The following is a 27,200-nucleotide window of genomic DNA, read 5'->3' as shown; positions in this document are numbered from 1 at the left end:
ATCTCTTTCCCTCCCTGACCACAGTTCTTTGCAGGGATGCCCCTCTGTGCCTGAACTGAGGAGCAGACTTTCTCTTGGGGGTCGGCCCCAGTGGCAGTGTGCAAGCAGCTGATTCCTTCTGGCCCAGCTCCCGGGCAGTCTTTGCAGAACTCCTCTCAGGAGGTCGTCGAGGAGCTGCCCAATGGTTTCGACTCCACCAACTCACTAGACAAGGGGCAGGTGCACGAGGCCACCCGCACCACCAGTGCTGCTCTGAGATGAGAGCAGGAGCAGAGGGTCTCCACACTCAGGACCTTGAGATGCCGGTCTTGGACCAGAACTAGGGCGGGACCAGGCTGGGGCTGTCCCTTTTTCAAGCTAAAGGGGATGTACATGCAGGTCACCTTACCTGGTTCGGAGCTGAGCTGCCGTGACCCTCTTTCCCTTGTCCGGTGTGAGCTTCTGGAGGCCACTGAGGCAGAGCCAGAGGGTAAGGGGGACTGCAGGCTGGGTATTCCCGGAAGGGAAGTGGGATCTTTCCTGTGTTTAGAAGGACACGTGGAAAGTCAGCTATGTGGGTGAACCTTTCCCTTTATCCCGCTGCAGCGCCAGCTGCAGAGATCCAGCCGGTGGCAGAAGCAGGGCAGTGGACAGTGGTGGAGGTAGAGCTGGCTCCAGCTCCGTCAATACCACCCCCTCTAGCGCTGGAGCCAGCGTCCCCTCCCTCAGCAGTGTTGGAGCTGGAGCAAGGGCCCACGTCGGCTCTAGCAGGAGTGGGAGCTGCTGAGCTGGAGTCACCTGGACCATCACTTCTAGTGGGAAGTCCATCTCCACCTGTGGCCATTAAGGAGGGTGAGAAGAAGCCTAACCTCACGGCCTTCCCTCCTAAGCTGGTGGCGGAACAGTTGACCGTGATGGATGCGGTGAGCAGCTGAGCTCTCAGGGCGGAGGGGCAGGCCTTCCCTCTGCCATCAGTGCCCCAGACCTGATCCGGACTCCTATGACCTGGGCCCAAATCCTGGCGCTCCCCCTTACCAACCGTACAACCTGGGCAACTTTCTGAACCCCCAAGGCTTTGCTGTCCACCTGCAGAGCGTAGAGGTGGACACTAACAGGACCTGCTGCACAAAGTGGCTGTGCCGGCTCCGTGAGGTAGAAGAGACGGAAAGCTGCGCGGAGCCTGGCCCATCAGTGGGGGAGGGGAACTCACTGTGTGCAGCCAGGTCCCTGGTGGCCCAACCGGCTGCTCAGGAGGCTCAACAGCCTCAGCATTTATTAGAGACCTGATGTGTACTTCACTACAAGGGAGACAAAGCCTGTGGTTGTAGCTGCCGCAGGGAAATGTGCATCAGAATCGGAGTGGGACCAGAGCGGGCATCAGGGTGGTCGAAGATGCCCCCTTGGGATGAGCCTAGTTGAGCCACCGTCTGGAGCTTGGAGTTAGCCAGGACGGGCTGGGTGCAAATGCCCCCTCCCTTCCCTGCCAGTATTGGGTTATGGGTCATCCTGTGCTGGGTGCCCGCAGTGGACAGAGAAGAAAACCCAGGGACTCTCACAAGGCTCAGACCACATCCTGAGCTTCCTGAGCTCCAGCTCTAAACCCTGACCCCTGTGCGGCACTTTGGGGGCGGTAACACGGAGCTGGGGTGTGGCAGGGTTGGGTGACACTCCCCCTGTTCCCCAGGAGCTCTTCCGGAAGGTGGTGTCCTCTCAGTGCCTGGGCTCCACCTGGGGCAAGAGGAACAAGCCCGGCAATGAGCACCTGGCACCCACCGTCCAGGCCACCGTCGACCGCTTCAGAAGAGTGGTCAGCCTCGTCGTCACCACCTGCCTCGCGGACCCGAGTATGACGGCCCAGGACAGGGCGAGGGTGGTGGCGCACTGGATCCAGGTGGCCCAGGTGTGCTGCGGGAGGCCCAGTGGAGCCGCTCTCTGGAGCCTTGGGAACCGCCTCTCCACCTTTATCAGCTCCCAGGATTGCAGTGTGTGGTCTAAGCCCCTGCACAGTCCCTAGGCCCTTCCTGCCAGGGGCCCGCTGACCTTGACTCCAGGTCCCAGTGGGAGGATGCTCACTTCCTCCCTGGCTCCTTCCCTGGGTTGAGCTAAAATCCTCCTCCCTGTGAGTGTTACTCTCTGGGTCCTAAATGTGCCCTTCTGGGGCTCCCTGAGCATCTGTCTCATCCAGGAGGGGAGATTTAAATAGAAGGGGACTGAAGCTAGAGCAAGCGGGTCTCCAGCGCCCCACCTCACAGCTCATTCTCTTCCCTTCTCCAGGAGTGCGAGATCCTGAAGAACTTCTCCTCGCTCCATGCTGTCATCTCTGCTCTGCAGAAAACCTCCATAAGCCACCTGAAGAATACGTGGGCGGATGTTTCCCGGTGGGTAGGCCCCTCTCCATAGGAGGATCAAGGTGGATGGGGGATCTCTCGTATGTCTGCCATTGCCCCCTCAGTCAAGTGGGACCTTCTGGGAGGCAGCAAATGCTGGGGACAGGGCCTGGGCCTCGGTGGGGGATCTCTAAGCCTCCCTGGGTCCTTAGTGCACCAGTTCTGCTTCAGGACTCAGTTTCCCTAAATGCCAGGGTTGAGCCGCATTGGAGATTTTCAAGTGTTTATGGCAACAGAACTCTACGCCCAGTTGAAACTCAAAGCGGTCAAAACAGAGGTGCTCTGTAGAGCTGCGGAATGGTGACCCCAATGACCAACAGGAGAGTTCCCTCCCCGTCCCACGAGACCTTAGCGCTCAGAGGAACCCAGTGAGAACACTCCTCCAGTCTGTTTGAAACTCTCAGGTTTGCAAAGAAAAGGGGTTTGCACTCAGACTCCGCACATCATTCCTAAATTTATCCTTCCTTCTTTCCCCTCCCCTCAGGGAGAGCTCTAAGAAACTTAAGGAGCTCTATAGCCAAGACAAGTCTTTGAGCAGAAAACTGATGACCAAGTTAGAGTGAGGCTCGGGGTCTGGAAAGAGAGGAGGGGGGTGGGAGGAGGGGGATTGGAAATTCTGTGGTTTTGATTGTTTCCCACTTGAACCTTCTCTGAAACATTCATGTCTATCTTGTCCAGATTAACAAACAGAGGGATCTGTTTGGTCCATGGGTGGGCGGGGTGTGTTTTGTGGGCAGGAGGCCCTGGTCGTGGGACACAGTGGTGTTGGCTGGGCTGTTCCAGGAGGAGTTGCCGAGCTGGTGCCGTCAGCAGGTCTCTGGCTTCCATGCATGTCCATCCTGCTGGATGTAGCTTCTTCCCGGCTGTTGGGTGTTTGGGGTGGGTTTAGCCCTCAGCCTAAACCTGTCCTCAAGAAGCCAGGCCCCTGCCGCTCCTTCTGTCTTCACCAAGTCTCAAAGTGGAGGGCACCCTGGCTACCCTAAGTTTGGGAACGACAGGAGATTCCCATGGCCCAGGTGGACAAACAGTCTGTTCATCCTTGGGTCTGAACATCTGGACCAGAGAAAGATGTGTGTGCATTCTGTGACTCCCCACTGGACCCCTAGAGCAGTCACAGGAGTCTCACCTGAGTGCCCAGTTGGCAATGACATATGCCCCAGGTGGCTTATGTGAAGAGTCTAGGCAACTGATGGATTCTTAGTGGATACTGCTGAAAGGACCTTGGGATCTGACGTAAATGAGGAAGCAGAGCCTCCTGTCACTCCCCTCCCTGTGGATCAGAGTATGCACCTTGGGTGTCCGGTTCCCGAGTGGATAAAGAAAGAGTTCAGAGCAGGGGAATATCCTGAGGAGTTCCTTGGGGAGAAGAAGGCGTTGGCATGGCCTCTGTTCCACCCCGGGGGCCAGACACTCCATGGGACTGGGGCAGGCAGGAGCCACTCAACCAGACTCCCAAGACACCCCTTCATCTCCATCCACGGCTTGGCCCAGGATCACGCTTTGAGAGCTCAGGGGACAGTACTGTGGTCAGTGGTGGGGCTGGGGGTTAGGTGAGGATGTTGGAACAGGGCCTCTGGCTGGGAGGGGCAAGCGGCCTCTCCTCTGTGGGCCCCTGAGCAACTCACTGCCCCTATTTGGGCCTCTGCCTCCTCATCAGGGAAGGGAGGGATGTTGATTGTGTGGTGCAGGCCTCATACGGTGGTGATGAGATAAGAGGGAGGAAAGGAATGTGGGAGCTTTCCGCCTGCTCCACACGGAGGGGTGAGGGCGAGGACAACGATGACAGTCATATGCCACTGAGTCCTCAGGAGAACCTGTAGGGTGGCTGGAGTTCTCAGACCTTCCAGATGAGGAAAAAGGATTGGGGAGGCCAGGCCACAAGCCCAAGCTCACACTCAGAGTGAGAGTTCGAGCTGGGCTTGTTCTAGAATCACAACACCTTGGAGGATGGAGTGGCATTGCTACCAGTTGACTCGAGTCAGATGTCCAGGGTCGGAGGCCAGTGGTGCTGGAGAGAAATGGGGTGAGGGGAGTATGGCCCGCTGACACTGTCCTCGACCCTGGCAGGAGGGGCCCTCCACGTTTGCCCCCCCGGAGATCATCCCCCAGAGAGTGCAGGAGAAGCAGCAGCAGCAGCAGCAGCAGGTGAGTGTGCCTGTGGGGGAGGGGCTCTGCCCTCCCAACTGGAGGCCTCAAATCAAGAGAGTAGGGCCCTTCCTCCTGGTGCCACAGTGCCTGAGTCCCCCAGTAGAAGTGACCAGGAGGGGGACCTGGAAGAGCTGGTGCAGGATGGGTTGTTGTGGGGAGGATCGGGGACCGCATATCCTGTGATTTGCCAGAAGCTGGCGCTGGGAGGTTAGGAGCAGGAGTCTGGTTTTATTGGGCTGTGAAGGGAGGAGGAATTGAGGGGAGGCTGCTGAGGGTCCTAGGCTGCTCCCCGTGGGAACCCTGGGGTGGGCCAGGAGGCTGAGGGTGAGAACTTTTCAAGGGAGGGTCTGCAGAGGGTCGACTTGACAGCAAAGGCTCATCTCACCCGATGTGACAGGGTGTCGTCCCCTATCTTGGCACTTTCCTCGGTGATCTGCTGATGCTGCACCTGGCGATGGGTGATTATCTCGAGGTGGGTGAACATGGGGACCAGGCAGGGAGGACCAGGATCCTGAGCCTGGGGATGCAGGAGCCCCCTAACTGAGCTCTGAGCTCTCAGCAATGGGCACTTCTCTCACGAGAGCCTTGCAGCTGCCCCTGGGAGCTGGGGCATCAGGCCCATCTTAGGGATGAGTGAACAGAGGCTCCGCCTGAGACACCCATTCTGATTCCCCAGGCTGGGGAAGATCAGAGCTGCCTGATGGCAGAGCTGCGTGAGGTTTTATCTGAGCTGGACTCAGCCTCTCCGTCCCATGCTGCCCATGGTGAGAGAGATGTCGGGTCGCCCCAAGTCAGGCAGCACATATGTGGCTGAGCAGTCCCCTCTGCCTGAGGCCTCAGCCTCCAAGTCTGTCATCAGAGAGGGTTGTGCTGCCAGGTCCCTCAGTGTCACGCCCCAGTCCTCCTCCTCTGGAGCCCAGAGACCAGCCTAGGTCCAAGTCCTGTTTTCTCTGGATCCCCGGCTCCCTCTTGGGACCTGGCAGTAGTACAACATGATAAGAGGTGGGCATAGGGGGCTACTTAAGCTAGGGGGTTCTGTCTGATGGACTCTGGCTGTCTGCCTTCCAGGAGAATGAGATCAACCTTGAGTAAAGGACTGAAGTAAGCAACTGTGGCACTCCCTGCAGGGGAAGGGAAGGAGGTGGAAATCAGAGACCCTCTGGGCAGAACAGCTCCTGGCTCCACCCCCTGTATCTTACATTGAGTGGAAGAGTTTGATAAGGGAGAAGAGGGAGATCCATCCAATTGTCGGGTGGATTGAGGGGAGGATGGCTTCAAGGACAACATCCTGGAGGAGGGGCTGATTATTCCCATTCTGAGAACAGGTAGAGCCTGGATGGGACTGGAGGGAAGAATGGTTCCCAGGACTGGTTCCCTGCCCCACTTCTCACCCCCCACAAGGCCCCTGCAGCATCCCCCACCCAGGCCCTGTCTGCATCCTCTCCTTCCCTCTGGCCCCAGGAATACCGAGTCATGAGGGAGATCCTGCTGCTCCAGGTGGCTTCAAAGAATTACAACCTAGAACCCGAGGATCGATTTGGGGCCTGGTTCCAGGACATGAAGCTGCTCAACGAGAGTGACAGGTGAGGCTGGGCAGGAGTTGGGTGAGGGCAGGAGTGGACTCTCCCTGTTGGCCAGTCCAGATAGCATGTGTCTATGGCTCCCTGGTCAGCCCCAGGTCTTATTGTGTTGCAACCTCTGGGACACCCAGACTCCAACTGCTGGGCAGGCAGTGGGGGGACACCTGAGGTGTGGCTCCTGGTAGACTCACAGGTCCCTCTCTCTCCTGTAGCTACAGCCTGTCCTGCCAGCTGGACCCCCAGGCCTAGTTGGCTTGCAGAATACTCAAGGCTCAGAAGAACCGGCCACCATCAAGGTCAGGGGTGAGTGAGTGTCTGGGCTGGGGTGACTACTCCTAGGGTTTCAGTAAAGTGAGCTAAGTGTGGCCTTGGGAAGTTGGACAGCTGGCACTGAGATCCCAGCTCCACTACTGAGCAGTCCTGTGACTGGGGTGAATCTCTTCAGCTTCCTGAGACTCCGTTTCCTCCTCTGTGAAATAGGTGATACTAAATGATCGCTCATGTGACAGGGACAAATGGGGTACTGGTGGCTGACAGCACTGAGCACAGGGACTGGAGCACCCAATGCAGTGGGGACAGGTTGCAGGGCCATGATTCTGAGGGAGGCCCTTCGAAGATAACCCGACTCTTCTACTCAGCCCCCAGGCCCCAACACCGAGCCCCGTACCAGTGGCCGATCACAGCCCCATCCTCATCAGCATGGACACAGCTGGGACGCTTGCGATGCACCGGGCCAGCTCCTCCCACCTAACGGGAAGGGGAGAATTGCAAGCTGATTCCTGGGGCCTCCTGAGGCCCAAGAGAGTGGGGACGAACCCACCCCAGTTCCCTGATATCTCTACCTCAGCACCTCATCACCCATTAGGGAGGGACAGTAGTTATGTGTTGTAAATAATAAATGCCATATTTGAATATTGTATTAAAGTCCTGTTCCCTTTACAGCCTGGGAGTTGTGGTGTGGTTCCATTGCTTTCTGTAGGCATGTAAGGGAGACACAGAATCTCACATTTCTCCTTGAATCAAGAACTCTTCCGGGTCATCAGCTTATTGTACATGGGAGAAGGGAGAAGGGCCAGGCCCTTCTCTGGCTAGTGGGGACACTCCCAAGTCCCCCTAACCCAGAGGACAAGTTCATTTCAGTATCATTCAGCTGCTCCCAGAGCAGACACAGCCCGCTGCCCCTTCTCTTGGGATTTAAAGGTTGAAGGTACTTTCACAGGCAGAGCAACAACCACTGAAATGTGGGTGTCTTTAAAACAGCACTACCCAGGACCATGTCATGTCACAGGCAGGGGCTGCCTTTCTACATTCTGGAGGAAGAGGGAATAGTTTCTGCTTCTCTTGTGGAGGTTTCTTTGGAGCAAATTTTAGGAACTTGTAGTTTTCTAGTTGAATCTCTGGAATTGCATCAGCTGTAAGTGGGGAAAACAATGTAAAAAGATCAAAACTTGCACGGGGAGAGGACAAGGCCCGAGGAAGGTCATTTGCAAATGGTCTAAAAGCAGGCAGGACTCTCCCTCCTCAGGCCTCTCTAGGGTCTCCGTGTTCATCCCTGACCTAGGTTTGAATCCTGCTGGCATCCTTGTCCAGGACTGTGAATTCCTTTTCCTGCTCGTTTTGAATCCATAGGGAAAGATTTGAGACACAGCTTTTAAGGCTACCGCAGGGCCTTGTTCCATTCACATGACTGCTTTCTGTGAACTAGGATTTTCAGCACCCCTGCCTTCCTTATGCAATACCCTTTAGGGCAGAAATTCCCCAGAAGGTCTCCAGCCTCTCTCTCAGGTTCATCCTGGCTCCTCCTCCCTGGCTTGGCCTGACGGTCATGGGTGAGCTCTGCTTTGACAGGATAAGGGACCACAATCCTGGACTGTGAGTGACCCTACACTCTCCCTTGCTGTCCAGGGTGACTTCTGATCCCATGTCATTCTGAGGTCCATGGTCTCAGACAATCTTCCAGTTTATGCACTCAGTGTTGGTGTTACCATCTCATCCAAAAGGGGCAATTGGGTCCGAGTCCTTGAAGTGTGTCATCCCTGGGTTGCTCTGTTTTTTTCCCCACTCGTGCTGTGGTTACATCACAACCACCTGTTGGGGTGTGATTTCTGTTGGGAGCTTTGAAAGATGAAGCATGAGAGGGGTGTGGGGTGTCCAGCAGGGAATGCCACAGCACTGATGATCCATGGACATGCATGAACAGCCTTATCAATTAAAATACTGACATTCTTCCCATCTAGTGTTGAACAGACACTGCTCTGAGCTCACACCGAGAACCCACCACATGACTAGGAACTTTCAAAGGGTTATCACGTGGCATTTTGAACCTCATCCCTTAGGAACACCCTGAAGACAAGGGCCAGATGAATTGCTTGGCACTTGTGAGTTATCCCCTCCTTTCTGATGGCTACAAGTGTCACCTAGACACACAGGCTGGATTCCTCCAGGAAGCTTCTCAGGACAGCCAGAAGCTGAGGCTGAATCCTGGTTCCCAGCATCCCAGACCCTTCCTGACATGGCACAGCCATCTAGTAAAGTCTTTTGGTAACAGAAAGACTGGGAAGGCTGTAATTCCCTCCAAAGAGAAAGAGAAGAGCCAATAGTGAAAGCTTGATCCCTCACACAGAAAATTAAATCCCAACAAGCAGTGGGTTCTTCACAGATTACTGATGCTGAAAAGGTCTCTTTTGATGACAGCTCGATCCCCCAACTACCATGTCCATCTTCATGAATCAAATTTCCAACACATATGGATCTAAAAACCTGAGGGAAATCTGGTATTTTCTTAGATGCAACTCTGAATTAGCATGCAACAAAGAACATAAAAATGGAGACCTAGAAGTATATATCTAATTTTAAGACATAGACATAAAAGCAATTTTGAAATAATATTTTGTAATCTATTGGAATATTACACAAAAAGAATAATCCACTTTAAGTAGGTTTTACTGTGACTGTGAGGGGAAAAACTGAATAATCCCCTGACGTTGATAACTCGCTGGTGACTTTCAAGTACAAATAAATAACGTAAATAGTAAAGGAAGAGGAGAGAACAACATGAAAAAGGAAGATCTTGCTCTCCTCACCTGAAACCCAACCTCTCACCTCAGAAAGGAACCGCTGTCAATATTTTCTGTGTCACGCAGTGGAGTTTAATAAAAGTATTGGTATATGTTAAAGTTTCAAGAGCTCAAAGCAAGGAAACATTAGGGAAGCTGCCAAGAGACCTCACTGAGATGCCTGCTTCATTTCATCTGCTCTCTGGACGTCCTCTTTGGCCCCTCACTTTCTCTGCCTCGCTAGCAAGTCTGTCTGTCATCAGTGCTATCACCAGTCTCTCTCCTGTGCTCTTCACTGCCCTCTCCTCCTTCCTGATACCTTCCTCAGTCACCAGAAATTGTTGGCAGTGGAGCTGTGAAATGCCCAGATCAGCTCCTGGAATCATCTCTGCCAAATCTGAAGACCGGCAGGAGTGGGCATGGGACCTGGATTGCAGACCATCTGTGAGCACACCTGGCAGGGATTCACCTGTGTGACTAGGTGCAAGTTTTGGCAACGCTTTGGCAAGATTGAAAGGACTTACCAGTTGTCTTGCACTGCTGCAGGCCTGGAGTCCTTGCGGTCTCTCGGGCCAGCAGACCTGGTGGGGCTGGTCCAAGGTGTCCTCCCAGAGATCTGTCATTGCCAGGATGGGATAGGATTCTAGTAACCGGCCTCTCGAATATGTCACTGGACAGCCTCAAAGGGATGGAGATGCTTAAACCAGGCTTTGGTTTAGACTGGTTCCCACAGTCACGCTGCTTCCTCTGTGAAGACGTGACTATCATCCTTCTTTTCCTCTTATTCTACAAAAATAAATCATGAAAGTGGGTCAAATGATAAAGGAAGCCTGCCTTTTTAGGACAATTATCCTGGCTGTTTTGTACTTCAACCCTCCCTCTATCCTCTGGGGATAGATCTGACCTGTGTCCCGGGATGTCATCAGGCAGATTTGCATCAAGAACAGAACGCTCAAGGTCAAAACTCAAGGCTACTCCAGATCATTTCCCCCTCCATCCTGTTAATACCCCCTCCTTGTTTGAGTGTGATTCTATTCTCTTCTTGTCCTTGTCAATCTCAACCGCACAAGTCTTGGCACTCCCTCTCAGGACAGTCGGTCCCCAGTCTTTTACTAAATCCCAAATCCTACCATTTCTGTGTTTTCTGACTACTCATTTGCTTAATCCATTGACCACTTGGTGTTCATAGAAGTTAAATCAACAGTGACCTTATCAACCACCTCTTTTCAGCGACTTACTCCCATGTCCCAGATGTTCACATAATCCAAATGGTTATGTTCAAAAGTAAATAATTCAGAAAACATATTCACCCACCACAAATTACTGATCTCTAACATTTTTATTCAAACACTCATGCAGTAGATACCTGTCCCTCAAGATCAGAAGTAATGCCAGATCACCAATCCTCACCTTAATTTCCTCCTACACCTATCAATCCTGGATTCCATGGACTATGATCTCAAAAATTTCCTTGGAATAATAAAAAATTCCTTACCACTCTTTTATGTTGTAAACCTCCAAACCCAGAAGATCCCGATTATCTGTTATGCCCTAGCTACTGCTGGCCTTATAACAAGCTGAAGAAAAAGCACGAAACATGATCTTTTGGTACCCCTGTAAATACAAAATCATCTGCATCAACTGGGAAGCACCCATAACGCCTGGAAATTTTCTTCTCTTTTTTTTGTTGTTGGCTCAATAGGAAAAAGACAAATCAATTAAAAAAATCGGCAAGGGAACAGAATAGACTTTTTCCAATGAAGACATACAAATGGCCAACAGGTGTATGAAAAGATGTTCAGGATCACTAATCATCAGAGAATGCAAGTCAAAACCACAATGAGCTATCACTTCACACCTGTTAAGATGGCGATTATCAAAAAAACTAAAGATGACAAATGGTGGTGAGGATGTAGAGAAAGGAACCCTTGTGGGAATTTAAACTAGTACAGCCATTATGGAAAACAGTATGGAGGTTCCTCCAAAAATTAAAACTAGAATATGACCCAGCAATCCCACTTCTGGTGTATACCCACAGGAATTGAAATCAAGGTCTAGAAGAGATACCTGCACTCTAATGTTCATTGCAGCTAATTCACAATAGCCAAGATACGGAAGTAACCTAAATGTCACTGATGGATGAAATGGATAAAGAAATGGAATATTAGTCAACCTTGAAAAAAGAAGGAATTCCTGCCATTTTTGACAACATGGATGGACCTAGAAGACATTATGCTAAGTGAAATAAGGCAGACAGAGAATGGCAAATATTTCTATGTGAAATCTAAAATAGTCAAACTCATAGAAGCAGACGTTAGAATGGTGATTGCCAGGAGCTGGGGGGATAGAGAAATGGAGAGATGATGGTAAAAGTTTACAAAGTTTCAGTTATCAAGATAAATAAGTTCTGGAGATGTAGGATATGGCATAGTGCCTACAACTAACAAGACTGTATTGCATATTTCATATTTGCTAATAGAGTAGATATTATGTTAGGAGTTCTTACCACAGAATAATAGTAATAAAGGAGGTGAGAGAAAACTTTGGGAGGTGATGGATATGTTTGTGGCCTTGATGGTGGTGACAGTCTCAAGGGTGTACACTTACGTCCAAATTCATCAAGTTGTATATGGAAAAGTATGACATCATCATTGATTCTTCTTCACCTTGAAATAAGCCATGTCCTCATCACAAGAGAAAAAAAATTGTAACTATGTATGGGGACGGATGTTAACTGGACTTATTGTGCTGATTATTTCAACATATACTCAAACATTGAATCATTATGTTGTACCCCTGAAACTAATTTAATGATGTATGTCAACTTTACCTCAATAAAAAAACACAACAGACAAAAGCATTTGGATTTTGTAAATGAGTTCAGTGAATCCCTGAGACTGCCCCATTCCCATATGGGAGTTACAGGAAGCAGAGAGGATGAAGGAAGATGGAAGAAAGTTGTACAAAACAGTATTCGAATTAAAATCATTTAAGTTGCTATCAGCTCCTTGTGGCAGAGTTCTGTGAGCACTGATCTTCTTTCACATTTTTCCTGGAAAAGCATACTTTCAGATCCAACTCATAATAGTTTCACCATTTGCTCTAATAAGACGCTTTCAACTTAATAAATAAAACCAAAAGCATCCCTTATGTATGAATAAAGTTAGTGAACTTCACAGAGAAAAGAGCATATTTGCACAATCTCAATAAAGGAAACAGAAGAACTGAATGATGATCGAGACTCATCCAAGCTTCTCTTTGAAAGCCAGTGAAACCAGGTTATCTTTTCAAGGATGTGTGTAGAGCTATCAGCTTTGGAAGATAGAAAGAGTGGCCTCCTCTGGAGCAAAGGGCAGGCTCGCTTACTGCCCAGTATAATAAAAATAACAACCCCCAGGCCAAAGATCAGCAGACCTCCTGCCCGTTATCAAAGATTTGAGTTAGTTCCTTGAGCTCTGAGATTTTGCAACCTTCTGCATGTCACCTGGCCCACTGTGTATCACCCTGTAGGAAGTGGGATTTAGTGAATTGGTGCAAATTCTGATACTCTGGCCACTGCTATTGCTGTGTCATCAAGTCCTCTGTCTCTGACCCATGGGTCTCGTGTCTTTTGCCAGCATCTGTAAGACCATGGTAGGCTAACTTATTGGTTTGCAGGTAAGGTAAAATATCAGACCTTTCACAGTTCCTGACAAGCCCTTAAAGTAACTAGTAGTCTTAGGAACAGAGAGCTTATCCAGAACAATATGCATGGTTGGTCTTCATAGTAGACGTCATAAGTCTCCAAAACATCAGTAAGTCTCTCTGACTTCTTTTATTTCTACCCCAAGTAGAAGGAGAGGCACCAAGCTATTACAGACCTAGGGCTTGTGCAAGACACCTGGAGACCTAGTGACCAGAAACTTCCCATGGGGAGCAAAGACAGATGGGCATATTTCCAAAATGGACCCATGTGCCTCCCGATCATCCAAAAGCTAGTACATAATCTTAATTTATGATGATTTGATTCATTAAATTTTTGTGATAGGTCAAAGATACACTTCTAAGAGGAGTGAGGCACATGGCAGTTGTAAGCAGATTAACACATTTGGTGAATATCAAACTCTGAACTAAATTTAGTGTTCTAATCAATTATAAGGTACAACAAATTTACTTAGGTAGATTAAATGATATTTAATGGTATGCCTGATTATTACTCTGCAATAATGAACAAACAGCTCATGTAAATAACTATAATTGGTCTTACTTTAAAATATTATAGTCAGGGGCCTGCACCGTGGCTTAGCGGTTAAGTGCACGCACTCCACTACTGGCGGCCCGGGTTCGGATCCCGGCGCACACAGACCCACCGCTTCTCTGGCCACGCTGAGGCCGCGTCCCACATACAGCAACTAGAAGGATGTGCAACTATGACATACAACTATCTACTAGGACTTTGGGGAAAAAAAAGAGGAAGATTGGCAATAGATGTTAGTTCAGAGCCAGTCTTCCTCAGCAAAAAGAGGAGGATTAGCATGGATGTTAGCACAGGGCTGATCTTCCTCACACACACACACACACACACAAAAATGATAGTCAAGACTGTTTGAGATAAGCCGGAGAGAAGGAAGGGGAGAAATATAAAAGGTAGCTGCTCTGAAGCCACTCTCTAGACCCCTGGATCTACATATAACCCAGGAGATCGAGGCAGACGGCTGTGTGCCTAGATCCTCCTGCACTGTGGTTCTCAGGGATGTCACGGGGCTGAAGCAGCTTCCTGAATCGTGTTTACACGTTCATGTGTACAATACCCCTGACCATGGGGATGAACCACCATTCAATCATCCCTTACACCCCTGTAATTAACAATTAGATTTCAAAATCATTGTATCATTACATGATAATTTATTCCTCAAACCTGTAGGAGGCCGAGCTAAAAGAAACTCAAATTTCAATGGCTTATTTTCTTTGAAGGACCAAGATGTTCTTTCACACTTGGAATCCGGATTAGAGGATAAATCCATCAAATCAATGGAAACAACTTAAGAAATGGACAGAGGGATATTTCATTCATATATAGACAGTTTGAACTGTGGCAAAAATAGAGTTATATTTTTAAAAAATTAGAATTTTTTGAAATTTGTAGATATTAAAGACTTTGTTCTGCTTATACTCCCTTTGGTTTACCAAATCAAAATCACTCTTTACTGGGCATTTCTAGCATTGAGTGCTAATAACAGCAGCTTTTTAAAATTCTTATTTTTCCCAGGTCAAAGACCAAGGGCAGAGGTCTTCCAGAAGTCAAGTCTAATCTACCTATGGATGTGGCAGGCTTAGCTATGGATGTGGCAGACTTAGCTATGGATGTTCAAGGCAGACATTGCCAGCAGAACCACATCTCTTCACCCATAGGTGAGTTTTTACTAGTAATCACAGAGACTTGAGGCTATCAAAAGAAATTCTTTATTAAGAACCAAAGGTATAGATTCCTATCTTGGGTTCATTACTTTGAATTTTTGACCCAAATCATATATATCTATTGGACCATATTCAATTCTATGATCTTTAGAAGATACAGCCTACAGCTGAAGAGAAACAGATACGACACCAATATCTTATCCTCTCTGAAGCCCAACTGAGAGCCCCTGGAGTCAAAAGTTTTCAAGACAAGAAAAAGTCATCCTTCTTCTGAACAGAGAGAGTAGAGGCTATTCAAAGACTCAACTTTAAATTGTTAACATGACTTGTTAGATTGTGATGGAGCAAGCAGAATACCTTCTAAGTTTCATGATTTTTCTCCAGAATACTGAGATGGATGACCTTGAAGTGCAGTTTCTCCATAAATGTCTTTATTCAGTGATAAAATTAATTTCCCTATAAAATAATTCCCATAAAAATGTTAAAAATATATCATATTCTCCGACTAAAAGGAAAAAAAGCAAATTGAGCGGTTGAATAGCAGTGTAATAAATTCCATACAAGGATCTTACTGCAGCATTATGTATAATAGTGAAACTGGATATCATCCCATCTCTATCGAAGAAGAAATAAACAGATCATGGTATTCCTGTTCTTTGAATACCTCTAAAACGTCTAAAAAGCTAAGTTAGAGTGACGTGCACGGATAAGGAGAGACGTCTATGATATATGGTTTGGGAAACAGCAAATTGCAAAAAGATGCAGTTATGTAATTTATGTTAAAAAATCTTTATGTGTATTTATAAATTCATAGGAAATGTCCAGAAGGATAAACCCCAACCTCTTAACAATAATTCCTTCTGAATAGGGGAGCCAGTTTGCAGGGAAGGGGATGAAAGGGGAAGGCTTCACTTTACTCAACAAAGATCTGTGTAATTTGACTTTTTTTACAGAATGTATTTCTTTCACAATTAGAAAAATGAGTGATGTGACCGTTGGTGCAGGGCAACTGTGTTATGTTCACTAGTCTCTGTAATGTATGTTACTGCACGGCATGGACTGTAGGAGAAGCCTAGAGGAGCAATGAAGACAAAGAAGACATGACACCTGCAAAAAGTCAGTGGAGTATTTCTACATAACAAACCTTCCTGGTGAATGACAGTCAGTATCTTCCACTGCTCCAGCTCTCGCAATGAACCTAGAACCTGCCCAGGGTAAGCCTGAGGACCACGCCTCACTAGTCCACTCCCTGCCCAGAGCCTGTTTGTGCAGGGTGACTGCCATCAAGCAGACAATGGACTCAGGATGGGGCGTGTGCCTTGAGGGGGTCTGGCAGAGAGGCACAATGTGGAACACCAGCTAAGTGCACACTCCTGAGAGGCAGAGTTCCAGGAGGAGACTCAAAATGTACCAAGAAACTGTGTGAAGTGAAGGAAGCTACTTGACCTCTCTGAGCCTCAGTGTCCCCCCCTGTAATATGTGGATCACAGACCTACTTCACAGAGATGTTGGGGAAGATACATAAAAGTGCCTGTGACAGCCAGTGTCCACATTATTAACAAAGTCGTATCCGACTTCAAAATAATCGATGAAAAGAATAATCCTGATGAGACCAAAGACGAGATGCCCAGCTTCGTAAGCAGCCCCAGCAGCGTGAGAATGAGAGGAGCTCCAAGTAAGCAGGGTTCTTCACAGCGCCACTAGAGACGATGAACACAGGCTACACCAGGATAAGGGGCTGTTGTACAGTGACTCGTGTAGTGAGGGTGGATCCCTAAAGACGCTGTGGAATACAGTTACACACAGTGGCTCCTAGGAAACAACTACAAAGCAATCAACACAGCAGATAGGAATGGGAAGGAGGCAAGCAGAGGAGGGTCAGAGCCACAAAATATGACAGAAGACACTGCACCATGATGAGCGCCCAGCTCTGTCAACAGCTGCTGTGGTTGCGCCAGGAGATCAAACGTCTGAGACAACAATTGTGGGGACTGCTGGGAGCACAGTGGTCACTGCAGCCACACCCCAACAGCAGTGCATCGGAGCACACAGACCCTGAGACTTTCCTCAACATTAATCCTTGTTTCAAGATGATGCATATCCTCATCTTACAATGTCTCTTTCCAACATTTGTGGAAGAGTGTCATCAGAACCCCCTGAAGAGGGCACAGGCCAGTGTGGGATGGAACACTGGGGACTAGGGGAGTGGCACTACACCTGACCACATGGACTATCAGTTGGGCCTATTGAACATGAGAGAAGAACCCGAGGATGTGGTCTAACGAGAATTCCCCGCCTTGCCACATTCAGAGACACTACAGAGTTTCTCTTCCGTTCTTTACAAAAATGTTAAAGAATTCACTTGTCACTAATTCATAAAGAGGCAATTCTTGACAAAGTGACAGGGTCCAGTTTCCATGACAAGGTTTTTCAGTTGTTTTGATAATATGCCACATTCAGGAATCGGAAATGTAACCTATTGGGCTGTGTAATATAAACAAGGACATTTTTTCATGTAGATCAACGCCCAGATTTTTAGGGAGGACGTAAATCATGAAAGCTGCTAACCCTTCCTCCACAGCTTTCACTAAAACTTTTAAGTTAATTTACCAATATCAGGAAAAGAGAATTTGGCAATTCAAGTTTTTTGTTTCTGCATTCAAGCATACAGTACAGTCAAGAGAATGAGCAGAAAAAAATTAACAAGAAGGTCTTGGTTGCATTTCATCTTTTGCAAATAAGCAGGATACTTTATGCTCTGTTCCTTTCACCAATCTAATCAATTTTTAAAGAATACGGTACATCTGACTATCCCTAAGCATGTTTATCCTGGAACCTTGCCGGAATCCAAAGCGGAGATGTTAAAGCTAACGGGTTTCAAATGCTGCCCAAGTGGTGTCTACCTTGAACATCCGTCTCCCAAAGCTGGACCACCGGTCTCTTCCTGAGGGATCAGAGTCATCACCCGTGTCCCTGAGAGACTGGCCACTCATGCCTGGGCTGAGATTAGGTGATCAATCAAAAGGACAAAATGCTTAAGCTATTCTCATTTTAAGGATGCTGTTTCAGAGGCCTCTGCACTAGAATGTGTTGATGAAAACGTTCTACTGGATACTTGCCTGGGAAATGGGTTGTTCTCTGCTCTCAGCGGCTCCTGGGGAAACCAATGATTAACCTCATGGATGTCTCAACTTCCACATCTGCAAAAAAGGCAAGCAACAGCCAATGTTACCACCCTGCACAGTTCTTAAGTTGTGCTTGCAAGAGGGGCCACAGGAGCGAATTTCTCTCAAAAGCTGATGAAATGATTGCACTTTTGCTGGAGAAGGCAGAGGGCAGCAGGCAAAGTGGAAAGTTTCTGGGATGTCAAACCAGTTCCCATAAGCAATTTAGAGAAGCACCTGGCCCTGGACTAGGTAGGAGGCTGTGGAAAGACCCACAGGCATGCAGGTGGGAGGAGGAATCAAGCAGAGGAGTGAGGCGGTGGAGAAGAGGCACGAGTCCAGCTTCTATTTTGGACAAAAGCAGTTGTACTCTGCAGGCCCGAGGCTGCCCATGCAGCCGCCACAGCTTCCTAACTCACTGGTCCCGCTCGTCCCATCACATCCCTGTGAGACTCAGTCCACGTGGAGCAGGTGAAGAACCAGAGTCCTAAGCCCAGGGCAGTTTGGCCCTTGGCAAAGAGCACACTGCCCTCCTCCTCTCCCCAGGGCTAAGCACCGCCCCATGCCCAGAGCATCCTGGGAGTTGTAGTCCTGCAGCCCTGCAGGCTGCTGGCTGGGAGCAGTTAAGAGACAAAAGCTCCCGGCATGCACAGCTAGGGGGCCCAACTCCTTCATTGTCCCTCCACCACTGGGCCCCACTCTGCTTCTCCACCCCACCCTCTACCCCGCCTCTTCTCTATACCACACCCAGTCTCCATGCCCTGTCCACCACCCAGAGTATGTGCAGGGTGGTTGGGCCGCATCCCTTGATACAGTACTCAGGTAGGGGTGGGGCTCACCAGCCTGGCTCTTGCTGACGATGCTTGCAGCCCTCGTGGAAGCTCCCTGGCCGGTATTTGAAATGTAAATTCAATATCTAAAATGGAAATACAAGGTGACTAGGATCCTGGAATTTGCCTTTTCAAGGCCACCTGTCCTATCATCCTCTCCATCCCTCCAGGCTGCCATGATCCTCCCTCTGGACTCCATGGTCAGGGTCGCTGCAGAGATCCTCTTTGGAACCCGCCTGCAAGAAGGGCCCATACCTTGGTCAGGCATCTTAGAAGGACTGCCCTGAGATGAAGGATGTAAATTATGTTAAAAATTTAAAATGTTAACACCTTAAGGGGCAGTTGGGGCGAGTCTTCTATGAATAGAGTCTATCGATCCCAACTGACTCTGTTCGCGGAAGACTCACCCTAAACTGTTCAGAGAAAATTGAGAACAAGGGAGTGCTACAGAGGGATAAGTTTGGGAGGGTCGGGGTGGAGGGGGGCCAGATGGGGACATGTGTGTGCACCTTGATAGCTGTTTCGCGCCGTAGCAATTCGCGCCATAAAATGTAACTGTCTGAATGTTTTGAATTAACCAATCATGTAAAACCGCGCCAACCTTTTCCCGCTTTATGCTCCCAAATCCTATAAAAGAACTTGCCCCCTAAGGCTCGGGGTCGACCCCTCTGTCTCCTGCGAGAGACACGAGTCGACCCGGAGCTCCGTTCAATAAACCTCTTGCGTTTGCATCAAGTTCGGTCTTCTGTGTCTGTGGGCCCGCGTCATCCCGAGACCTGGTGAGTTGGGATTTCCCTCCCCTTCCCCTTGGGAATCCAACATTTGGGGGCTCGTCCGGGATCCACGCGGTAACCCCAGACTCCGAAGACCCCTTGGAGGTAGGCCTGAGTGACTGTGTGAGTGTGTGCGGCGCCGCAAAGTATTGTTTTATTGTTTTGGTTTCAGTATCGGGCAGCCGCCGCTTCGGGCCGTGAGGACCGAACGGCTGCAGTGGCAGACGTGCTAGGGACTGCAGGCTGCAACCCTGGGGGACGCCCCAAGGGATAAGGGGAGTCAGGAAAGCCTGACCAACCCCCCTTCCAGGTGGGAAAAGGAGCGATACCTTTTCCCGGGGAGGACTCGGAAACCCCTCCCGTCTGAAGCCGCCTTCGGCTGGCTTGTAGAGACGCCTTCTGGGCAGGGTTGTCTGTGTTTTAGTGTGTCTTTAGTGTTTATTGTTCTGTTTTTGTTCGTTACGTGGACTTCCTTTGACGGGATGGGACAGACTGTGACGACCCCCCTTTCCTTGACCCTAGACCACTGGACTGAAGTGCGAGCGAGAGAGCACGACTTATTGGTAGAAATAAAGAAAGGGCGCTGGCAGACTTTTTGCACCTCTGAGTGGCCCTCCCTCAATGTGGGTTGGCCCCCTGAGGGGACGTTTAATCTAACTATTATCCTCGCGGTGAGGGCTATTGTTTTCCAGGAGAGACCGGGGTCCCATCCTGACCAACGACCATATATTACAGTGTGGCAGGATCTGGTGCAGAACCCACTCCTGTGGGTTAAGCCATGGGTAAAAGCAGAAAAACTAAGCCCCCGAGTCCTGGCGTTGCAGGATGCGGAGACACGGCAAAAATCGAAATCAACTTGAACAGCGGAGTCGGAGACCCCTTCGGCCCCCCCCGGGGTCTACCCTGAGATTGAGCCTCCTCCCGAATGGCCCCCTTTCTCGCCTGCTCCTTACCCCTCCCCCGCTCCAGGATCGCAATCAGGACGGAGGGCGACTGGCTCGGGTCCCTCCGCTGGAACCCGAAGCCGCCGCGGAGCCACTCCGGACGGGCCTGATACCACGGTGGCGCTCCCGCTAAGAGAGTATGGAGCTCCTGCGGGGCCCAACCAGCTGTCACCCCTCCAGTACTGGCCTTTCTCTTCCTCAGACCTGTATAACTGGAAAAATAACCATTCCCCCTTTTCAGAAAACCCCGCCGGATTAACCGCCCTGATAGAGTCCCTAATGTTTTCCCATCAGCCCACTTGGGATGATTGTCAACAGCTCTTACAGGCACTCTTTACCACGGAGGAGAGAGAAAGAATCACACAGGAAGCAAGAAAGAATATCCGAGGCACCAACGGGCAGCCGGCAACGATAGCGGAAGCGGAAGAAGGGTTTCCCCACAACCGGCCCAATTGGGACTATAACACGGCTGAAGGTAGGGAGGCGCTGTCCGTTTATCGCCGGGCTCTAGTGGCGGGTCTCCGAGGGGCCGCAAGGCGGCCCACCAATTTGGCTAAGGTAAGAGAGATCCAGCAGGGGCCCACTGAACCTCCCTCCGTTTTCCTAGAACGATTGATGGAGGCTTACCGCAGGTATACGCCCTTCGACCCATCCTCGGAAGGGCAAAAGGCCTCTGTCATTATGGCCTTTATTGGACAGTCTGCCCCAGATATAAAAAGGAGATTACAAAGGCTAGAAGGGCTGCAGGACTACGACTTGCGGGACGTGGTAAAGGAGGCTGAAAAGGTGTATCATAAAAGAGAGAGTGAGGAGGAAAAGCGAGAGAGAGAGAGAAGGGAGGCTGAAGAGAGGGAAGATAAGAAAGATAGGAGACAAGAGAAGAAACTGACCAAAATACTGGCCGCAGTGATAAAGGCGACAGGGCCAGATCATAGGCAGTCAGGGAACCTGGGCAACGCCCCACGACCAGGCTCGCGCAGACGACAGCCCTAAGACAAGGACCAATGTGCCTATTGTAAGGAGAGAGGACACTGGGCAAGGGAATGCCTGGTTCCTTGCCGGTCTCCTTGGAACACCCCTCTTCTGCCTGTAAAAAAGCCTGGAACTGCTGATTATAGGCCGGTCCAGGATTTGAGGGAAGTGAACAAGAGAGTGCAGGACTTACACCCTACTGTGCCAAACCCATATAGCCTACTCAGCTCCCTCCCCCCATCACGGAAATGGTATACTGTCCTGGACCTGAAAGATGCATTCTTCTGTCTGCGGCTGCACCCAAAGAGCCAATTACTTTTTGCTTTCGAGTGGGCGACCCTGATATGGGGATCGCTGGACAAGACTGCCTCAAGGGTTTAAAAACTCCCCCACCCTGTTCGATGAGGCCCTCCACAGGGATTTGACTGACAATAGGGTTAAAAACCCTCAAGTGACTCTTTTACAGTATGTAGATGATCTACTGTTGGCGGCGGAAACCCCGGGAGACTGTGAGGAAGGAACCAAGCGCCTCCTGGCCGAGTTGGGTGAGTTGGGGTACCGGGCGTCAAAGAAGAAGGCACAATTGTGCCAGGAGAAAGTAGTAACCGACGCCCGGAAAAAGACTGTGACTCAGATCCCGGCCCCAACCTCCGCTCGCCAGGTAAGGGAATTCCTGGGGACAGCCGGCTTCTGCCGATTGTGGATCCCAGGGTTTGCTACCCTGGCTGCTCCACTGTACCCATTGACTAAGGAAAGTGGGAACTTTGTCTGGACTCTAGAGCACCAGAAGGCTTTTGAGACTCTAAAACGGGCATTATTAGAGGCACCCGCGTTGGCCCTACCAGATTTGACCAAGCCCTTCACCTTGTATGTAGATGAAAGAAAGGGAATCGCCTGGGGAGTCCTAACTCAAGCCCTTGGGCCCTGGAAGCGCCCAGTCGCATATCTATCAAAAAAACTGGATCCGGTAGCCAGTGGATGGCCTTCCTGCTTAAGGGCAATCGCCGCCACTGCCCAGCTGGTAAAAGATGCAGATAAGTTAACTCTGGGCCAACAGATAACCGTAGTAGCCCCCCATGCCTTAGAAAGCATTATCAGACAGCCTCCAGATCGATGGATGACTAACGCCCGGATGACTCACTACCAAAGTCTGCTCCTAACTGAAGAGAATTACCTTCGCCCCACCGGCCATCTTAAACCCGGCCACACTACTGCCCGAAGCAGATGACCCGACCCGATCTGCCAGACGAGCCATGGGCTGGAGCCCCTAATTGGTACACCGGCGGCAGCAGCTTCATGGCAGAAGGTAAGAGGATGGCTGGGGCGGCTGTGGTAGACGGGAAAAAGACTCTGTGGGCAAGCCGCTTGCCGGAAGGGACTTCTGCACAAAAGGCTGAGCTTATCGCCCTGACACAGGCGTTAAGGTTAGCTGAAAATAAGACTGTGGCCCAGGTCATCAGAAAGGCACCGACCCCATAGCTCAAGGGAACCGCCTAGCCAAGCGGGCGGCACTAGGACCTATGGTCCTGGCTCTCCAGGGAGCTAAGGTCAGCAAAGCTGCCTCCGGTGGGGAACTAACTAAAAAAGAGAAAGTCCTTTCCGTTGCAGAAGGGCGAGAATATCTATCACATCTACACCGGCTAACCCACTTGAGCCCTCAGAAACTAATTGAAATTATCCAGGCCTCCCCGTACCAGGTACCAGATTTGAAAAAAACGGCTGAAGAAGTTTATAAAAATTGTAGAGCCTGCGCTCTCACAAACGCTGCAGTTTCCAAATGCAGCACGGGACACAGACTCCGGGGAAATAGGCCAGGAGCCTTTTGGGAGATAGACTTTACTGAAATCAGACCGGCCCGGTATGGAAATAAATATCTTCTAGTATTTGTAGATACCTTCTCGGGATGGGTAGAGGCTTTCCCCACCCGAAAAGAGACTGCCTCTGTAGTAGCCAAGAAGATATTGGAAGAAATCCTCCCGAGATTCGGGATCCCAAAGGTAATTGGATCTGACAACGGTCCTGCATTCGTTGCCCAGGTAAGTCAGGGACTGGCCAGTCAACTGGGGATCAATTGGAAATTACATTGTGCTTATAGACCCCAGAGTTCAGGCCAGGTAGAGAGGATGAATAGAACAATTAAAGAGACCCTAACTAAATTGTCTATGGAGACCGGCGATAGTGACTGGACAGCCCTCCTGCCCTTTGCCCTGTTCCGCGTCCGGAACACCCCACAGGGACCCTTAAAACTTACACCCTTTGAGATCCTCTATGGAACCCCTCCCCCTTTGGCACAAATAGGGATACATGACCCTGACATTGTACCTTCTATACCTTTGTCAGCCCGCTTGAAAGCACTCGAGGCTGTCAGGTGCGACATCTGGAACCAGCTAAAAGAGGCTTACCAGCCTGGTGATCTGCTCATACCGCACCAGTTCCAGGTTGGGGACTCTGTCCTTGTGAGACGACATCGGACGGGGTCGCTAGAACCACGTTGGAAGGGGCCCTACGTGGTGCTCCTCACTACACCCACAGCAGTCAAGGTGGACGGTATAACTTCTTGGGTTCACGCCACACACGTGAAGAAGGCACCCCAGAATGCAGCAGATCTCTGGAAGGTGGAAAAGACTGATAACCCTCTTAAGCTGCGTTTGCGTCGTGGGGACGGCAGACAGACCGTCCAATCCTAACCCCCACGCTCCTCAACTGCTCACGTGGCAAGTCGTCTCCCAGGTAGGAGATATAACCTGGTCAATCCAAAAAACTGCTTCCCCTTGGACATGGTGGCCAGACTTACACCCTGACCTTTGTAAACTGGCTATAGGAACCCCCGACTGGGATTTCATGGGTCGACGAGGGGGGGGCAAAACAAGCCAGAGGATGCCACTCCCCCCATCGCAAGGGTAAACTAAAGGCATACCCCTATTTTTGCGTGCTTGTGCAGTTAGTGCCTAGAATTTACTATCATACTGCCAATAGTTTCGAAGATGAGTTTGATCAGAAATCTATACTAAGGAAAAGAGAACCAGTATCCCTCACCCTAGCTGTGCTCCTGGGACTGGGAGTTGCCGCGGGCGTAGGAACCGGCACTGCAGCCTTAGTTGCAGGGGAGAGAGGATTAACTGCCCTGAGCAATGCTATAGATGAAGACCTCAGGACTTTAGAGCAGTCCATCTCTAAGCTAGAAGAGTCCCTCACCTCCCTGTCTGAAGTAGTGCTCCAGAATAGAAGGGGATTAGATCTGTTGTTTTTAAGGGAGGGAGGGCTCTGTGCAGCTCTTAAAGAAGACTGCTGTTTCTATGCAGATCACACAGGAGTAGTCCGAGATTCAATGCAAAAATTAAAGAAGAGATTGGACATGAGGCAGCGAAGCAGGGAGGCCCAACAAAGCTGGTTTGAATCCTGGTTCACTAAGTCCCCCTGGGTGACGTCCTTACTATCCTCCCTAGCAGGGCCTTTGTTAATTCTTTATCTACTTTTGGTTTTTGGACCGTGTGTTTTCAATAGAATTACTGCTTTCATAAGAAAAAGAGTCAATGCAGTGCATGCTATGATGCTCCAACGCCATTACCAAGCTCTCCCACGCCATGAGCCACTTAGTAGACACCGAAAACTAAGTTCTAAGATTAGAACTAGGGACAAAAGAAGAAGTGGGGAATGAAGGATGTAAATTATGTTAAAAATTTAAAATGTTAACACCTTAAGGGGCAGTTGGGGCGAGTCTTCTATGAATAGAGTCTATCGATCCCAACTGACTCTGTTCGCGGAAGACTCACCCTAAACTGTTCAGAGAAAATTGAGAACAAGGGAGTGCTACAGAGGGATAAGTTTGGGAGGGTCGGGGTGGAGGGGGGCCAGATGGGGACATGTGTGTGCACCTTGATAGCTGTTTCGCGCCGTAGCAATTCGCGCCATAAAATGTAACTGTCTGAATGTTTTGAATTAACCAATCATGTAAAACCGCGCCAACCTTTTCCCGCTTTATGCTCCCAAATCCTATAAAAGAACTTGCCCCCTAAGGCTCGGGGTCGACCCCTCTGTCTCCTGCGAGAGACACGAGTCGACCCGGAGCTCCGTTCAATAAACCTCTTGCGTTTGCATCAAGTTCGGTCTTCTGTGTCTGTGGGCCCGCGTCATCCCGAGACCTGGTGAGTTGGGATTTCCCTCCCCTTCCCCTTGGGAATCCAACAGAGACATGTTATAAAAAGGAGAAAACATCACAGTGGGCAGCCTCAATTCCTGCATTATACAGACAGGAAACTCAGGTGCACTTGTAAGTGACCCCTAAGCCACTTCAGGGGACTACACGCATGTCCCTTCTCCGACGATGCACGCAGGCTTGTTCACTGGACTTCCTTATCCAAGTGTGGACCTCTTGGTCTCGTTAACACAGGCAACAACACCAAAACTTCCCGTTGGTCCTTCCCACAATGTTAGGCAAGTTTGTGTAGGAAGGTAATATGCAATTTCTGTTCTACTATAGGGCTGGCTCCTTGGGAACCAGTTTTAATATCCCTTTTTAAATATACCCTCAGAATCACAAAATAATTAAGAAAAATAATTTGTTGCTCTTGGGCGTTATGGTGATAATTCTCCTAAGTCATTTTTACATTTAGCTTCTCTGATTGACTCTAAATATTACAGGACCACACCCTTCTCAGGCTGGGATGCACAGCTCCACTAGTTTGCAGAGAGGACGCACAACAGCAGAATATCCGTGGTCCAACTTCTGAAGCATCAGTATTACCACAAGATTTGGAAGAAGCAAAGTTATGTCATTTCCAAGGTAAGGAATTAAAAACTTAAAACTAAGATGAGGTGGGAAAGTCATATGCCATTAATAGTTGTCAGTAATCTGTGCTTGAAATGTCAGACTTTCTCTGAAAAAGAACTCTGAGACTCTATTTCCCATTGTTTTAAATAGGAAAAATTAGAAGGCATAGCAAGTCTATCGAAAAATCCTACCAATTTCCTAAGTCACGATATGGCACCTAGATATAAGTTACGAACATCGTTGCTCCTCGTTTTGTTCCTCATTCAACCCAGTCCCACAGGTTTTGAGTGCATGCTGTGAACATGGCACTGTGCTAGGTGTCAAGGCCTTGGTGAGCATCATCGTGGGGGTGGACCTTGCTGGGAAAAGATTGCATCATAAAAACTCAAAGCCACACCACTTGCCAAATTGAGGCAAAAATGGAAAGACCCAGGGCACCACGCAAGGGTGAGGGCATTAATATATACTTGGGAATATTAAAATCCATCTGATAACGTCATGAGTGAATGTGTTCCACTTTAAAACAAAACACTGCTGTTATTCTGAGATATTGAGTTAGTATCTTTGTGCAAATATGCAGGATTTAAAATATTTGTTGATGTATAACATGAGTACAGAAATATATGCAGAAGTCATCCATGTAAACCTCAAAGAATTATTACAAAGTGAACACACTCCTGTGACCAAGAACTAGCACCAGCTTCACTCAGGCCCCAACAATCCCTTGCTCCCTCCTTCCTCCCCAAAGGTAACCGATATCTTACCAGCGAACACTGTATATTGAGTTTGTCTTCTTATACAAGTGTTTTATTACGGAAAAATTTAAACAGTATACAAAATAAACAAAATAGCATAGTAGGCCCATCACCCAGCTTCAACAACTACTTATCGTCTGCCATTTTTGTTTCATCCACACTCCTTCCCATTCCCACCTGACTTTATTATTCTTTTAGTCCTTTTTGTGTGTGTGGTGGGGTAAGATGTACGCACACCGAAAGGCACAAGTCTCAATCATAAAGTTTTGGTAAATAAACATGCCCATATAACCTTCACCCCTTTAAGAATAGATTATTTCCATCACCCCCAGAAAACTCCTTCCTGTTCCTTCCCAGGCAATTTTTTCCTTCCCCCGAGGCAACCACTGTTCTGGTTTTTTCACCATAGGTTCATCTTGGCTGAAATCATCCCACGTGTATTGT

At 49.3% G+C, this 27,200-nt stretch overlaps 1 protein-coding gene and 1 long non-coding RNA gene across 2 annotated transcripts; one reads left to right on the top strand and one right to left on the bottom strand.

The window, feature by feature from the left end:
- Positions 1 to 255: 255 nt before the first annotated feature.
- On the top strand, positions 256 to 2,670 carry LOC131417983 (ral guanine nucleotide dissociation stimulator-like). Its single transcript, XM_058562077.1, has 3 exons — positions 256 to 902; positions 1,664 to 1,823; positions 2,561 to 2,670. Exons 1-3 carry the CDS (start codon positions 552 to 554, stop codon positions 2,668 to 2,670), a joined length of 621 nt encoding a protein of 206 aa, XP_058418060.1. The 5' UTR covers positions 256 to 551.
- A 5,449-nt stretch (positions 2,671 to 8,119) lies between these two features.
- LOC131417917 (uncharacterized) lies at positions 8,120 to 10,694 on the bottom strand. Its single transcript, XR_009222783.1, has 3 exons — positions 10,646 to 10,694; positions 9,675 to 9,936; positions 8,120 to 8,209 (listed from the first exon to the last, which is right to left on the bottom strand). It is a non-coding gene; the product is annotated as an uncharacterized LOC131417917 (long non-coding RNA).
- Positions 10,695 to 27,200: the final 16,506 nt, after the last annotated feature.

This window comes from Diceros bicornis, chromosome 18 (assembly GCF_020826845.1).
Source record: "Diceros bicornis minor isolate mBicDic1 chromosome 18, mDicBic1.mat.cur, whole genome shotgun sequence".
Taxonomy (NCBI): Eukaryota; Metazoa; Chordata; class Mammalia; order Perissodactyla; family Rhinocerotidae; genus Diceros; species Diceros bicornis.
The sequence above is the reverse complement of the archived record's forward strand: the minus strand, read 5'-3'. Positions and strand labels throughout refer to the sequence as shown.

Bases quoted from the DNA above. Each gene is read 5' to 3' on its own strand.
- LOC131417983 (XM_058562077.1), top strand. From the start codon at position 552: ATGTGGGTGAACCTTTCCCTTTATCCCGCTGCAGCGCCAGCTGCAGAG. The intron at 903-1,663 runs GTGAGCAGCTGA...CCTGTTCCCCAG, and splicing joins AGTTGACCGTGATGGATGCG to GAGCTCTTCCGGAAGGTGGT. The intron at 1,824-2,560 runs GTATGACGGCCC...CCTAAATGCCAG, and splicing joins CACCTGCCTCGCGGACCCGA to GGTTGAGCCGCATTGGAGAT.